Below are 17,247 nucleotides of genomic sequence, written 5' to 3' on the forward strand. Positions count from 1 at the left end.
GTAGAAGGTGGAACACAAGCTAAACATGTACAAGGAAACCAACAAGAAAACGTCATCCACTGCGAAAACGCCGACTGTTGCCGAAGGCGAGCAACCACGTTCGTTGGCAGAATGCGCTTCTCTCACAAGTAATAGTAACGTTCGGCGCGCTTCGTGCATTAATTTGAGAATGAAGAGCGCACACATTACCAGAAAGCTGCAGTCAACGCATTTTGTTGTAAATCCGGTCAAATCGCTCACAACGAAGCGCTGTTGTGCGCGTTTGTATACGCGCCGGACCCCGCCTATCCACACTAGCGCGGCAACGGTGCTGCCACCTGTAGCCCGATCTCGCGGCGAATATGAGAGATTGCATATGTTGTTGCATATGACAGGTATCAGGACAGACAAATAGTACTACTGGCCCTTTCAAACTCAGTGTCTTGTACACTGCAGTTTGGAATGTAGTAATACATTGGAGCTCTATGTAATCTTCAATACAGCAAATAAATAAACGAATCGTAAATGCTTTCCATGCTTACCTGTTGCTGCTCTCTAAGACATCAACCTTTTTCTTGTACTCTTGGTTCTCACTTAATAACGTCTCCACCCTGTGAAAGGACACAAGGAAACAAATTATTTGCACTGATTTGATGAAACAAGGAAAATTGTATACTTCATTTTCGGTAAGGTTTTTTTTGAAATTACTGTCCAAAGTGAAGTAGTGAAACATTTAGTAGGTGTATTTCCTTCCACCTTATGTCATCCTTCTATCCATAGAACAGACAAACATGAAATATATCTCATTCTAGGAGCAATTTAATGACAAGTGTACTTGCCCTTGTTACAAGCCTATTTCGCCGTTTTTACATTACGTTATGTAGGATCCCATGACATATGTGTCGTCAAATACAATCAATCAATCAATCAATCAATCAATCAATCAATCAATCAATCAATCAATCAATCAATCAATCAATCAATCAATCAATCAATCAATCAATCAATCAATCAATCAATCAATCAATCAATTGCTTATTGCCGTAAGGATGAAAATATACGTGCTTTGGGCAGGTTCGTTTGCAGTTCGTGGAAAACGAGACAGAACTGAAAGGAGGTCATACCAGTCACATAATCATGTGTTTATATGCGTCTTCTTCTCTCAGTCGCACAGTGCATTAACCAAAAAGAATAACGTTTTGACACGCCACACAAGAATCTTTCAAGGAATGACTCCAAAAAGACAAACTTCATGAAACAAATGACAAGTAGCGAAACAAATAAAGAAAGACATGATTCAAAGAGAGTATAATTTTGCGTATTTTAGGAAGCCTGCGTGCCTCATCAAATAAACGAGCCGCAAGTAACGATAGCTTACCTCTTTTCTAAAGAGTCCATGTACTCTTTCTTCTTCCTTCGGCTTTCTTGAGCAGATATCTATAAGGAGATAAACGTAACAAGTTTTTAAAAAGGCTAGAGATAATAGATTTATATTTTATGTATCTATTAATTTGGGAAGCATATGAGAAGCCTTTGCATATACTGTATTATAGCAGGTCCAAATTTCGCTAGCGTAGTATGCAATTAAAGAGAGCTTTACGGGTTCTATGCATATGTTAAGCGTTGAACATCGCCAAGCAAAAATCTCTTGACAGAAAAACATAACATAGCCAACATAACAACATGCCACGTGCTTCAATACAAACTGATCTTGCCACAGTAAAACCAACTTTCACGTAGTCTAGTTACTGAGGGCGCAGCGTTGGCATTATCTTATGAATGTATGAAGCACATCTTTTCATTTGACGGCGATGTATTGCAATATCCCATAGGACTACTGCAGGGGTGAGTGAAGTGTAATTACGAAAAACGAACTTGCACAGATGCATTTCAAATCCTTAGTAACTGCGAAGAAGTCACAAAGTAGCATGCATATAATGCTTTGTGAAACGCCATATATATATTGCACGCCAGGTATGCTACTCATTAAGGTTTCGATGTTTCCATATTCAACACTATCGCTCCAAATGCGGCTAGCAATTGTACTTCACATACATTTAATGTCCTTATCCTTCATCGCGCCCTTCCTGCATCCACTTTTTTGGAACCTATCTCACCATGGAAATAGAGAGACATTATTGCCATCCATCTTGAACATAATGTGCAGTCTGTTGGAACACTCGGTTTGGCATAGCGTTGCCGACATATTACTGCTTTGTAGAATGTGCCCTTTCGATTTACGTACCCTGTCAAACCGTTCTTGAAAACACAGACTCAGCAACGTAGTTGCAAGAAAGAGTTGAACTTATCTTCACCTTGTTTTTTATTTTTCGTCGTATCTTCTTGAGCGAGCGCTCTTCCGCCTTTGTGAGGGGTAACCGCTGGGGGATGGGGTAGCCTTCTGCCAGCAGTGTCCTCTTCTCTTCGTCTGTCAGTATTAAAACACCCGTGGCACCCTTCTGCAAGGAATTTCAAATACATAAGGTCAGAATTGAGCTTCGAACTGAGACAATGCCGACGTGGGCAGGCACAAGAGATTAAGAGCCGAAGCTTCAGCAGCTGGTTCTCTTTTTTTGAGTGTGTTCGAAGGTATACTGATAAATCAGTACTTCCTGTCTAGTTTTATGTTCCTCAAGACTTTATAAACAAAACTTGGCAGTCAGATGTATGTAAAAGAAGGTGTGCAATATTTTCCAAGGCAAGCATTCACTTGGTGCGATCTTCCTGCAGATGCACTTCATTCTTCCTTACAAGGTGTGTGCTTTGGTTGAATGCGCAGGAACAGCTGCGTGAATGTACTTCATTGTTTCGTTTGCACAACTGTGATATTATTTCGACCGCCCTACAATAATGCCACTTGGGTGATGTAGGGTACATAAAAACATAAATAAGTAAACAAATAAATAAATAAATGATAAAGGATGGTACGCACGCACGACAACACACCGGCACACACAGGCGTATACATGCACACACACAGATCTTGCAAGGTATCGTAATCTTGATAAAGAAGCTATGTGCAATAATATGAAATTTGATAAAGCTTGACATCCTCATTACGATCTCAATGTACTACCCGACTGCGGGCTCTGAGTGACTAAAAAAAATCGTGGCTACCATAGCGGCCATTCATTAGCCATGCGCGAGTCCGCACTTGGTGAGTGTCTGTTGAACGTACTGCCTGGTTGCTGATGAGCTGACTTCCGCCGCTCGCCGAACCGCGCGACGAAGATGAGGAAGAAGAGGAGGACGATGAAGATGACGATGACGTCACGGCCACGCGCGAATGTGACTGGCTGCGGCGGCTCATGGAGGACGATGACGACGCGGCGGGGTGGGACGGGCCGTGGCCCGATGACGTGCCCTGAGGTGACGGTGTCGCGGCGTCGGAATTGGCTCCTCCGGCCGCCACTGTGAAACTGGTGGGTGAGCGGTTGTCTGTGCTGTGCACCGGGGACAGGCTCCCGTCCGAGTCGCTGCTGTGGCTAGACGGCGGCGTAGGCGGGAGCATGAAGCCGGAAGCTGCGTTGAAAACGCCACACACACACACACACACACATACATTAGCCTTCCCGTCAAGCTCTTGCTCCTTCACACGGACTAATAAAATCTATCTATCTATCTATCTATCTATCTATCTATCTATCTATCTATCTATCTATCTATCTATCTATCTATCTATCTATCTATCTATCTATCTATCTATCTATCTATCTATCTATCTATCTATCTGTCTGTCTGTCTGTCTGTCTGTCTGTCTGTCTGTCTGTCTGTCTGTCTGTCTGTCTGTCTGTCTGTCTGTCTGTCTGTCTGTCTGTCTGTCTGTCTATCTATCTATCTATCTATCTATCTATCTATCTATCTATCTATCTATCTATCTATCTATCTATCTATCTATCTATCTATCTATCTATCTATCTATCTATCTATCTATCTATCTATCTATCTATCTATCTATCTATCTATCTATCTATCTATCTATCTTTACGAAAATAATGGGCTCAATCTTAACAAACACATTTTATTGAGGGACTACATCCCTACATCCAGTTCCTACAATTCATTGTGTGAACGGGATGTTCATTCAAACGAACATACAGATCATTTGTGCATTTTTTCTTAGGCTCTAAACGACTTCACTCACGATCGCACGAATGAGGGAATCGAAAAAAAAATTGGGACAGCTATGCTCTAATGGTGCAAAGACTGAGGAAACGGCTGATCTGGTGGCCTTACCCTCCTCCTCACCCTCACTTTCCTTTCCCACCCCTTGCTATACTATACTATGCATAGCTAAGCTATGCTTTAACATCTGCGCTCCTCCTTTCCCTGCTCCTCAGCCTCGGATCCTTTCCAACCCACTCGCTATACTCTACTATTCATGGCTATGTTGTGCTTTACCCTCTCCCCTCATGCTTTCCATCGTACTCATCCTCACATCACTCCTCCTCCCCCTCATTTCTCATCCCTTGCTATGCTATACCGCATATTATACTATACACTATACTATGCCTCCACTTCGCTTCGCACAGCTGCTCCGAGTACTGAGCGGTCGCCGGCATCAGCTGGAACTCAAGCTTAAGCAGCGCCGCTGTTAAAAGGTGCTCACGTGGTTCCAGCTTGACCTTTGGGTACACCATGTGGCGCTCATGCCGCGCAGCGGCCAACACGATGGTGGGCTGCTTGAGCAGGCTCTGTTGCTGCTGCTGCTGCTGCTGTTGCTGCTGTTGATGGTGGTGGTGAAGATGTGTGGCCGCCGTGGCCGTCGCCGCTGCCGAGGCGACGCACGCCAGCGAGGCATGTAACGAGCCGGACACCAGGGGTGCCGATGCCAGCGCCGAGGACAGCAGGCGCGACGATGACTTGCGGGGCGACGAGGACGTTGTGGGAGGCGGGCTCGACGGGGCCGCCGGCGGTGGACTCATGGGCTCCTGCTTGACTACCACGCCTCCCGTGGTGGCCAGGTCCGACTGGCCGGTGACTGTGGACACGGGAACCGCAGGAAAACACTCGGAGTCCATGTCTGCGTGGGGAGAAAGAAAGAGGGAGGTTTTACAGCAAAGCTGCACATTCAGAAGAGCTTGTGTAGGGGCTAGTTGGTGCATCATGGGTGAAATAGGCAGCGATGCAGAGTTCACAAAGACGGCAGACAAGAACGACACAGATGAAGCTCATCCAACAACTGATTTGATGAAACGAAAAGACAAAAAGGGGTGAGCAAGGGCATAAAACGAGAGCATCGTTAGTATTTATGTTTGCCCATGCGCGGTTTCCCCACAATGCCCTCTTTTCATGTCTTTTCCCACCCGCTTTTTCTATTTGAGTGAGGGAAAGAACCGAGGTGGAGTAAGTGACTGAGAGAAAGAGTCACCGTACAGTGCGATTGAGAGGGTACTGAGGTAAAGTGATAGAGTGAAAGGGAGAGGGCGAAGGCTGACTATAAAATAAAGATAATAAGATAGACTGACAAAGCGATATAAAGGCGAAACTATAGGTGAAAGGAATGCATTAAGGTAGAGTGAAATAGATAGTTTGGAAGAGTTTAGCGTCGGCGCAGGCAACTTAAAGCCACTACGAAGAGTACTTGTAATGCCGCGAAAGAGCGCGAAATTTCCGGATAAAAAGTCGACGTTGCAGCCCACAATGTCACGTTAAATCATCGCCTGTGTATTAATACGAACAATATGAGATGTCTGCTTCCTCTACGCACTTGGAGTTGTTTCCGTAGTAGTGGAAAACTTTATTTATCGTTTCGCTCTGGCATCTGACAATCGTGTTGAAGATGTTCTTGGCGGTTCTAACATGCCGGGACTACTAAAAAAATTCACAGCATATCCACGGGTGAATGATGAAGAGCTTGGGCGAAGCTCCTGAAGCAATCATGGTTACACCGTGAAATCTTCAGTGGTTTCGCCATGCAGTAATCAAAGCGATAGCCTAGTACATCATCAAAGACGTGACAAACACTGTATATATTTATACAAGAAATTTTATTTATCGTAAGTGGTAGCTAGACGTGGCTTCCGTTCCCCCTTCATTATAGCCGCTTTATGGTCGGTGAAGTCATGGATCGGTGATGGGTCGTAGTGGGATGTTTGCAAAGACGAAGTAGTGGGCAGTTTGTAAAGGATCGGTAATGGGTCGTAGTGGGATGTTTTCAAAGACGAAGTAGTGGGCAGTTTGCAAAGGTGGTTACGCCGGACAACGGAGACGTGACAAGTTTAGAGTAAGAGGAGCTTTGCCCCTAAAATAAAAATAAAATGCGGTTAATACCCGGACCTGCTTGTTGTATCAGCGCTAAGTAGGACTAGCTCGTAAGTAGGAGGCGAAAATAGTGCATTGCAGCTCTGGGGGAAAACGTAACGTTTGACAAGAAGTGCAGTATAATATAGGACACACGGTATCGGCAATTGACAATCAGACTTCACTTTTATCAGGAGTACGTTTATCAAGTTATATTATGCCCAAGGGACCCCGATTATGTCCAGAAAATTTAAAGAATAACAAAACAATAGGATTGAGCGCACACGCCAGGCATTGCCCGAGTAACGATTGGTAGCTTACCGCTGTCATTGAAGATAAGAGCTTAGTACATTCGTTGCATTTTGCCGGTACCAACAGATGGGGCGAAAGCGTGGCAGTTAATAAAGGAACTTGAAGATGTAAAGATAGCGCAATCAACGATGGAACGCTGGTTTGCTTGCTTGCTCGTGCCTTGAGTATTGGCTCCTATACCCACTACGAGGGATTGGCCATGAAACCGGCGGTATTAAGGAGGAAGATCTTGAATTGAATTGAAGCGAAGGATGAAGAATAAATAGGTCACTTAGGGTATAAACAAAAACTGAAGAATGACTAGTTTACATAAAAAAATATAACAATAATACAATAATATGGAAAACAATAAACTATATATAGTGAGAGGAATTCCAAAGTAGGAAGTTTTAATTGGAAATAATATTAACAAGGAATTCTTGTGTCACCAAGAAATCCGCATATGGCTAAGCAGACATTCCTCTTGCTGTATCCCAGAGAAGACGCTCCAAGGGAACGAATATTTTGAGAATTCAGAGTAATTCTGAAGTTTCTGAATAAAATTTCGAAATGCTTTTTTTTATGGTTAGCGAAACGGCGGCAGGTAAGTTTTCAGGCTGTTGACAGTAAGAGCATAGAGGAGATGGAACCAGACTAGACCTGTGTAAATAAAAATTAAGTGGTGGTACACGGCATTGAAATTTTGCAATATGTTAGGCGCAAAGAAAAGAGGAAGCGAAGGGTCTGAAAAAATAACGTCACGCGGTCCCTTATGCATTCACTAATGATTCACCGATCACGACTTCAAGGATGATTAAAAAAACTGATTAAAAAAATCCTACTTGAACGACTCGAAAGCGAAAGCCGTCTTCTTTTTCTTATTCTTCTTAGTCGACCATAATAATCCACCCACACCCCCCTCCAGAAAACGCGTTAGGTGCAAGTCATCTAGGACATAACAGGTGGCCCAAGAGAAAGAAAACACAGCATGACAGAGAAAGTGTGACGAAATAAGAAAATTTGCAGGCATAACATGAGGCAACTGGCACTCGACAGGAGTGAAATTGGATATCGTTGGTAGTGGCTTTCGTCCTGCAGTGTACGTAGACATATACTGTTGCTGCTGCTGATGAACTGAATACTAGCGTACACTACGAGACGGCACGTGGACTTGACTTCCGGTTGTGGAACTGCTACAGGTGGCTCAGCTTCTGGCAAAAATAAGGGTGCAGTACTATCCACATGCACGGCAATCACTTCTCTCTAGCTTTTGGTTTCTTTCTTTGTTGCGCGAGTTCTCGGGGCGTGTGTTTCGGGACAGGGCGGTTTAAACGACGACTACGCACAATTACGTACAAAACAAGGCAACCGTTTTGGGTTGTAGAACACCAAAAGCCATCTGCAGCGCATTAATAAGCGACCGAGGAAAAAAATAAACTGCTGCGTTAAGCGAGGCGTGTCCGTTTTGAAATGCTCCAAAGGCCAGCACGGTTCCTTTCGTTCCATTATTTTTTAATCTGTTGTTTAAGGGGGCGGCACTAGGGGGCGGGAGGAATGTCATCGTCGCCGCCTGGCGGCTAAGTCCGGAAGCACGGGCGAGCGCATCGCCCCCACCCGGGGAGCGCCTGTGTTTACATCCCGAATGCAGTGAACCCGACCAAGTACGGCGGTGACTGAGAGGCCGTGGCTAGAGTGGTTGTGGGTGAGGGATAGAGGGCGCTACGCGCCGTACCTCCTCCACATCCCGGCGCCTCCACTCTCACCAAGGTCGGTGTTCCTTCTCGTCGGGGAAGAGACCGTGGACGCGAAGAAGTAAAATAAACGCGCGTAAAGCAGAGACGCACGAACCGGAACGCCGGGCAAGACAGGACCGAGACTTTGGAAGGGGGTTGTGGCGCGCGCCGCTACAAGACGTTCACACTGCGTGCGCTGCGCGTTGGAGAGAAAAAAAAGATATAGAAAGAGGCTCAAGAGGAAGAGCGATCAACGAAAAAAACCAAGCGGGAGAGACGGTTCAGCCATCTTTGCGTGACGGTGTGGCTGACGCCCTCAAAACGTCACTCCCGTTGTGAGAGAAGACGAGAGGGGGGTGTCCCCGTTCGGGCCCTGCTCTGTGACGTCATGTGGTTGTAGAGGAGGAGGGGAAGAAACCAATTCGTTTTAAGGCGCGGCTCTGCGCAGAGACGCTCGTGAAACGTCGACGACCGCAGGAGTACGCGAATCCGCGAGGTTCTATCGGCAGACGCCTTTCTCTGACGTGTGTTTTAAGACGGCGCATCTTAAAATGACACCCAGGACAACGTGGGACTTTGCGGCCCTCGACGACGTCATAGCTCGGTGACGCATCACCGGCCGTGTGCCAAAGGCCTGTGACGTCACGAGCCTCCTGCACGCAGGCGGTGATGCATTCCTCATCGCATAGTTACTGATGGAGACAGAAACGAAACCAGCACTGTGGTTGATGACGTTGCACGTCTACGTCGTATATCCCCTATGTCTTCGGCTCGCGGACACTGACACGTACTCTGGAAGGCGAGCGTCTGGGGAGATACGTCACGTGATATGCACAGTCGTTGACGGCTTGACGGTGCGACTCGATTCGATAGCTGTTTCGGTTTGAAGTCTCGGCAGGGCAGCTGTGACGAGTTACCCGAGTTGATTGCGAACGGTTTACGTTTGCCGCTGTGACGAGCCTTGCAGAAACAAAAGCTATTGAGATTAAACGTTGCGGCAACGAGGCTCAAGAAATGTCAACTCAATGGCAGTTGATTTGCACTCTCATGTAAGTGCTGAAGGACTGTGAACAAATGCAAAATTTCAGGATCGGGGCAAGCTTTCTTTCATTGAACCTGTTGTGCGACAATTAAACACTTGGCTAAAAGTGAAAAGAAAGAACTTGAAGGCGCTTAGATGGGAATGGCTCTTCTCGCCCCGTTTGCTTTACATTTGAGTAATTTGTGCCTTTTGATGCATTTGGGTATTTCGAGCTACAAGTGCTAACGAGTACATTCAGGTCCAAGATACTGCAGAGACTTCCACTAAAGGTACCAGGCGTATGACTGGCACTGTGATGGTTTAGGTTACTCGTGAACGGTGGTTATTGCACGGATTTGTCAAATCTTGGTGCTTATTCGTAGTTGTGGCATATTTAACTGCGTTTGACCTTTTAAAATAGGTAAGCAAACATTTTTCATCAACACACCTCAGCATCCACGTTGAAGCACATCATCTCAGCACCCGCGTTGAAACATCTGTCGGTATTATAACGCAACTGCGTTTGCTTAGATATCGTTTTGAGCCGCAAAGCGGTTTGAAGTGAAGGACGGAGTTCAAACGAGCTCACAGAGCCCACTGCGGTGGTACAGTGGTTACGGTGCTTGACTGCTGGCCCGAAAGTCGCGGTTTCGGTCCCGGTCGCGGCAGTCTCGGATCGCTGACGGCTAAAGGCTACAGTCTCGTGCACTTCGCGACGTCAGTGCACGTTAAGCACACACAAGATGGTTGAAACTTCCGGAGCCCTCCACTACGGCGTGCCTCAAAATAGTATCAATATTATCGTAATTTTGGTACGTTAGAACCCCGGATATCATTATTCTTACGAGCTTACGCGCTGAAACCATCATACCTACATCAAAGCACGTGCTATTCTGGGTAGGACCGATTCCTGCCATGTTGGTGATTTCAGCCAATCACAATCGCCATAGAAAAAGCCCCGGGGAAGACATTCAAAACTGACGAAATGGCGGACTTGACAGTGTCCAATATGGTGTACCCGGTTTGTCGAATCGTCGCATGTCGACTGAAGCTCCCGTAGACAGAAGCTTCAGATTGGTCTCTGTAGAAGCCTTTGCAGGAAACTCTTAGGTGTGGTGCACGGTTGCTGCACCGCGGTACAGCCATGCACACGCCGGAGAAGCGTTGCTAGAAAGGCCACCGTATCATCGAGAGTCACGCGCGTGAGTTCATGGCTTCGCATACCACAGGGTCGGCGCAGCTCCGCAGCAACAGCAGCCCTCCCATCCCCCCTCGTCCTTCCAACACACACAACCCAGACACGTCGTGGGTGCGGACACGAAAGGGCGATCCACAAACGCCCGTCACTCAGGAAATCGCACCCTTTCCCCGTTGCCCGTAGCACCGAAGATATTGCGCGTGCGCTACCCTGGTTCTAGATCACACAACCCTGAGGAGCTATCATCATCATCATCGTAATAATCCTGACCAGCCTTTATAATGCTCGCGCGTGCGTTTGTATGTGCTTGCATATATGCACATGAACATTTGAAAAAATTCTTGGGGGTTTGAACCTCTCGACCCCCCCCCCCCCCCCCCGCCACACCTGTGTACACCAATGGTACCCAGTAAAGCCTGCATCATGGTCCGCCCTTTCCACACACTCCACAACAAGCAATGTTGCTAGAAATCATCACTTGCCTGTAACGTACAGTTCGGCTTTTCTGATCAGGAAGTTCTGGCATAGTCACGTGACACCCACTCTTACCCTACCCCCCCAGCCTGTGTTTACGGCTAACTTTCCTGTCCCCAGCTATCTCTGCAACGGTCACCAGAGTGCGAACATTGCGTCACGGACAACGCCACTAGGGCGCTAAGTAGAAGCTGCTCGAAAGACACCGCGTCAGAATGTGCTCGAAGGAAGCGCGGGAGGAGGGAGAGACCCCACGTTTGCTAGTTCAACGACGACTTCAGCGTCATCGTCGTCAACGACGGCCGCGTAGCGCCCACTTCCGCATTCCTGGCGAGCCGAGGCACAACCGCAACGCTTTGCGCGTGCGGTCGGGGAGATCCCACAACAACCACTGCTGTTGCGATGCTCTCCTCTTGCGCGTTTCCTTTGTCCTTCTCTATATTTCTTTATTTTTTTCTTTATAGCGCGCATTCGGCGCACGACCATCGAGAAGGCACAGACCTCCCTTCCTTCGGCGCAGACCCTCCGTCGCCGAAGCTCACGATCAAAGGGGGAGCGATGATCGCCCTTGGGATGTGTGGGTGAGGAACGCATCGGGCTGGTATTTCTCTTTTACAAGGAAACTATTTTAGTCTACCCTGTGCCGTCGTAGTAGTAGTAGTAGTAGTAGTAGTAGTAGTAGTAGTAGTAGTAGTAGTAGTAGTAGTAGTAGTAGTAGTAGTTGTTGTTGTTGTTGTTGTTGAAGTAGTAGTAGTGGTAGTAGTAGTTGTAGAAGCAGTAGTTGTAGTAGAAGTTGTAGTAGTAGTAGTAGTTGTTGTAGAAGCAGTAGTTGTAGTAGAAGTTGTAGTAGTAGTCGTTGTTGTAGAAGCAGTAGTTGTAGTTGTAGTAGTTGTAGTAGTAGTAGCAGCAGCAGCAGTAATAGTAGTAGTAGTACCAGTAGTAGTAGTGGTAGTTGTCGTAGTAGTAGTAGTAGTAGTGGTAGTAGCTGTAGTAGCAGTAGGCGTCACACAGGTTATGTGACCAGAGGAGGGAGTGAATAAATAAATAAATAAAAATGATCATAATGTTCGAAATGATGATGATGATGTTTATGCACTCGATCTGGCTAGCCAATCACATACACTCGCGCACTTACAGCTTCGCTGTACAACGATCTTCACGGCATGAAACAAGCTGAAATTTCTCTTACAGCGAAGGTGTGTATGGCTAGGAGGTGGAAAAAAGGCGGCGGTCCGTGAGTGCGCAGAAAATATCACGGAGAAGAAGTGCTAGCATACGCTAAGGGTCTCCGAGCTTGTTCCTGTTCAGATTTTGATAGCATGTATAGCTAGGGATGGTACTCGCCGCAGGGTGAATCGCTACCCATTAAATCCTTTAGGTGTTGTTAATATCCTTTAAGCTGACGTCACCAAACGCAAAGTTTGAAGCACGCATCTCTTCAATGGGGTGATAGAGAAATCATAAGCTGCAGCAGAAGACGGCACCACCTATCCAACAATAGATGGCCCGACCTATCCGGCTTCTCAGGTTTACGGTAACGATATCCGGTATAACTCCAACGCAAAAAAACATTTTGCGGACAAACTAAAATGCTCTATTTGAGCCGGTAATCGCAACACATAGAGTTGAAAAGTTTCCACTGTCCATTTCCCCACAAAAATAGCGCTATAGAAGGAACACCGAGCGGGAAACAACGACGTGTGGTTACCATGACTACGCTACAGAGACTCCACGGGATGGATTTGAGCCTAAAGCCAGCTATGGCTTCTATCTATCCGCGCGCAGGCGCGTCCCGCCGTAGGCGTCATTGAAGGCCGCCCTTCCATAAGCCACAACTATAGCAAACGTAAGATCCTATACACACCCACGAGCTCTCGCCGGTAGTACACTCATCGTGGCATCCCACGCTGCTGCAGTGCTTCCGTGCTTGCTGGGCACACAAAACCACGGCGTGCCTTCCTCGGAATGCAAACACGGGTGTCTCACACGACTACGGCGGTGAGGCAATAAAATGAACGCCCGCACTCGACGGGCTACATGCGGTCAGTGACACGCACACTCTGCTAACAGCGGGCTGTGCCGTTATAGCTTAGCCGTGAGACGTGAACGGCCGCACGACTGTTTCCTATAGTCGATCAGGCTTACAAAACGACGTCTACAAGAGGGCTAGCTAAAGACGAAGCCGTTCTCTCCCGACTGCTTCCCAGTTTTTTTTTGTTATTTGACATGTCTTTTATTTCTTCTCTTAGGTAATGAGTCATGGACAAGAGTCCTGTAACGCCAAGGAGAACGTAGGTGAAATACTATACTTTCACGCTTGATTCACTGTTAATTCACGTGTGATTGAGCTTTAATTCACTTTAGCATTTAAGTTACTGTTAGTTCACATTTTATCCTTTTAATTCTCTTGAACATTTCCTTCGCATTCATTCATTGATGTGAACGGCCGCACGACTGTATCTTATAATTGATCAGGCTTCAGAACGACGTCTACTAGAGGGCCAGCTAAAGACGAAACCGTTCTCTCCCGATTGCTTCCCAGTTTTTTGTTATTTCACATGTTTTTTAATTTATTCTCTTCGTTAGGTAAAGAGACATGGACAAGAGTCCTGTAGCTAACGCTAAGGAGAATGCAGGTGAAAGACCATGCTTTCACGCTTGATTCACTGTCAATTCACATGTGGTTGAGCTTTAATTCACGTTAGCATTTAATTTACTGTTATTTAACATTTGATCACTTTAATTCTCTGGAACATTTCATTCGCTTTGACTCATTGATGTGAACGGCCGCACGACGGTTTCCTATAGTCGATCAGGCTTGCAAACGGCGTCTAGAAGAAGGCTAGATAAAGACGAAGCCGTTCCCTCCGGATTGCTTCCCAGTATTTTCTATTTTTCGCGTTTTTTTTTCTTCTTCTGTTAGGTAAAAATAAATGGACAACAGCCCTGTAGGTTGCCCTAAGGAGAACACAGGTGAAAATCTTGATTCTCTGTTAATTCACATGTGATTGAGCTTTAATCCACTGTAATTCACTTTAGCACCTGATTCACTGCTAATTCGCATTTTATCACTTCAGTTCACTCTAATAAATTTTAGCGTTTGATTTACTCTGATTAACTCTCATAATCTTTGATTAACATGAGTTCAATTTAATGCACATGTCATTAACCTTTAATAGACCTTAATTCACCTTTTCTTATCTTTAATACACCTTAGTTTACATTTGATTCACCTTATGCACTTGACAGTGACTTCTAACTCGCATTTTCTTTACCTTTAATTCACTTTACTCACCTTAACACTTATTTCGCTGCTAATTTGCATTTGATCACTAAATCAGTTTTAGCACTTCTAATCAATGACGTACCCTTACTGGTTTGATTCACTTTAATTCAGAGCTGATTCACCTATAATTAACTTTTATTCTCCCCCAAATACCCAGTGTGCACCACACGAGACCTTTAGTATTGCTCGTGTTCACGACGCTTGACTTTGGTGGCCAACGGCGAGTCGCTTCTTCGTCCCTTTCGAGCAGGCTTATACAGTAAACAAGATTACTGATGTTATTATACTTTCATACCACCTGAAGCATCGCGTCAAATAGCCATTCCTTGAGTCAACACGACTCGCAGTAGACGCGACACTACGAATAGACTGCCGCACAGTGTCACCGATCTTCCAGCTAGTTTCTACCCTCACGAGAGCCGTTATAAAGGCACTGTTGTGTTTCTACAGACTTACGGTTGCTTTCAGTACACTTCACGTTTGAGTTGCATTCAAATCTCAGACGCACCTTTCGCGAACGACGCGAGAGAATTTACGGGCTCAAAATTAGTGAGGATTCTTTCAGATGACAGGGAAGAATGCTAATCTTAACATCAAGTGCGGCAGTCTCAGGCTGTATACTTTGCAAAGCCGTATCACACATCTCTCACGCGTTTTGAGCGCTTATGCTAATTTAATTGCTGCTATACGCGCGTGCGCCCGTCTTCCTACGCGCGTGAATTACATTCATCTGCATACGCAATGAGTCATCAAGAACAGTTCCACACAGTCCTGCGCGGTGTTTCTCACGATCTGGCTGAGGCGCACGGAATGTACAGACTGTTGAGAAACTTGCCTCGAGCGTTGCGAACGACGGCTGGAATTAAGAAAGAAAATACGCTTATAAAGATTCAAGTATCATGTTGGAAAGTGCGCAAAGCGGTTAATTAAATGCTATAAAAGCCGTTCCATCTTCTGCGGATTCTTTCACAGCACCTCGATTACGTGCCGGGGCGGTCAGATGACAGGACTCCGAGATCACTCCCATCACTGACCGTGGATTATTCTGTCTCCGGGATCGGTGCCGATTTACCGCGAGAGAAACAGGCTGAGTGCGCAAAATCCAAAGAAGGCGTGGGAACATTGGCTTTATGAATGAAACTGCACGCCTGATGGCGTATAGTACTAATATTGGCGAACCGCTTGTAGTATCATTGCGTAATATTGTAGATAAGCAGAGCTGGTCGTCAAAGTAGTTGTGTTGCATTCCAAGATCCGTTTACTTCATGTCTTTACTCACAGAGAGCACGGCCTCTATTTCAGGGCGTAGTGACAACACAATGGGGGAGGGGGCGTTCTCTCCCCCTTGCCAAGTACGACACCTGTATAGCGCGATCCATATATGAGTCTCGTACAGGGTCTTTTTCCGAAAAAGTTCCAAGCACTGGCGTGGCTCTGTGCTAGAACACTTGTTTGCCACGTAGAATGCCTGGGTAAGTATCCGCCTCGAACCCTGTATAGGTTTTTTTTTTTTTTTCGAATTGTACGCAATAGCTGCGACGGACACCGGCGGCGGGCAGCCACCTCATAAAAATCGACTTTTGTTGAGAGCTCGCAAGAACTTACGCTCTAAAATTGCGTTGTCTTTCTGTTGACTATGATATACATTCTCTTGAAATTCGACCGACCATTGTGAAATAATTCTGGAAAATAACAACAACACATTTGAAATGTTTTAGCCGCCCGGGCGCTTCTACCGCTACCAACAGGTCAGAAAGCGCATTCCGCAGAATCCGCGTGGGAGTTCGCATTAACGCCTGCGTGTGAGCGAGCGGTGAAATAGTTTAAAAGACCGTGCAACGTGAAACAGGTCGCCACACCTTGAGAACGAGCACACGGGCACGTCGTTCTAGTTAAAAACCCGCAACGCAACTCGACCAATCATCACGCTGTATACAGAGTGCCGGCTTAACCACGAATAAACTATCGGGTAGTTTAGAGCGCTTTCAAGTGTCGACGTTGAAATAACCGAATGACCAGTGGGAATTCGAAAAAATCGATTCGTACTACCGGCTTCGCACGCGAAAAGTGGGTACTGTCGTTGCGTGTGCGTACGCTCCATATCTTATTCGTTTTTTTTTTTTTTCATCTTTTGTTTATCTCCACTTCTTGTACACTCGTGGTGTGAGGTAGTTAACCGCGGCGAACCTAGTTAATTTGCCCGGATTTCTGTTTGCGTGATTCGACCAAAGGCAACTCGCACATTGACGGACGTCCGTAAACTGTTCCACCAGTCAACGTTCTCCTTGTTTCCTAGGCGTGCGCATGTGGTGGGGGTGGGAGGAGGGGACAGGGGGTGGGGGCGCTGCAGTCCAACTTGACCCTCCCCCCCCCCCCACACACACACACATACACGCGCCTAATGGGGAACCCTTCACACGCCTATGATCAGAATGGTGGTTTCAAAGACTCGTAATCTGCGGCTGTCGTTTTCAAGTACGCCGAATTGCGCAGTTCGCCGGATAACAACGTATACGACGCAGCATGTCCGCTAGGGTTAGCCCTGATCAAGACGCGGCTTGTTCGACGTCAATCAGCGACGCAGAAAGCGGGACCTTTGTAGTGAAATGAAATCAAACAAAGGTCGTGAATTCGCTAGAAAAAAAATATCACCGCGAAGACCAAATCTCGGCAGTTATATGACAGAGGATAAACACCGCGCCTGTCGATTTGAAGCCCATGGTGGTTGAATCGAATAACGGGAATGGGAGGGCACCTTTCAGTTTGTCTACTCTGACCACCGGGCGATATTTCCAGGAAGTGCACTTTGGTTGTCAAATTAAACAAAACGGCAACCGTAGTAGAAGCGCAAAAGGTTCGAAAGGCCTCAAAAAAGGCGAGCGCGTAAATTGCCGTATAGACTCGCATGGTAGCCGTATCGTAAAAGATCGTAATAGCTTGTCATCTAGAAACTTGTTTCCAGACTTGAAGATACTCAATACAGACTTCATAGCGTTTTTGTTTTAAGCAAGTACGGAAGGTA

At 46.3% G+C, this 17,247-nt stretch overlaps 1 protein-coding gene across 1 annotated transcript in view; it reads right to left on the reverse strand.

Moving 5' to 3' along the window:
• The window catches only part of LOC119401711 (cyclic AMP response element-binding protein A-like), a 258,911-nt gene that overhangs the window by 18,464 nt on the left and 223,200 nt on the right, over window positions 1-17,247 (reverse strand). Inside the window, exons 3-7 of the mRNA XM_037668640.2 lie at window positions 4,589-5,002; window positions 3,158-3,501; window positions 2,295-2,438; window positions 1,358-1,416; window positions 522-590 (exon numbers count right to left, since the gene is read on the reverse strand). Coding sequence (XP_037524568.1) covers window positions 522-590; window positions 1,358-1,416; window positions 2,295-2,438; window positions 3,158-3,501; window positions 4,589-5,002 — 1,030 coding nt within the window. The remainder of the gene's footprint in view (window positions 1-521; window positions 591-1,357; window positions 1,417-2,294; window positions 2,439-3,157; window positions 3,502-4,588; window positions 5,003-17,247) is intronic.

Source organism: Rhipicephalus sanguineus, chromosome 8, assembly GCF_013339695.2.
Source record: "Rhipicephalus sanguineus isolate Rsan-2018 chromosome 8, BIME_Rsan_1.4, whole genome shotgun sequence".
NCBI lineage: Eukaryota > Metazoa > Arthropoda > Arachnida > Ixodida > Ixodidae > Rhipicephalus > Rhipicephalus sanguineus.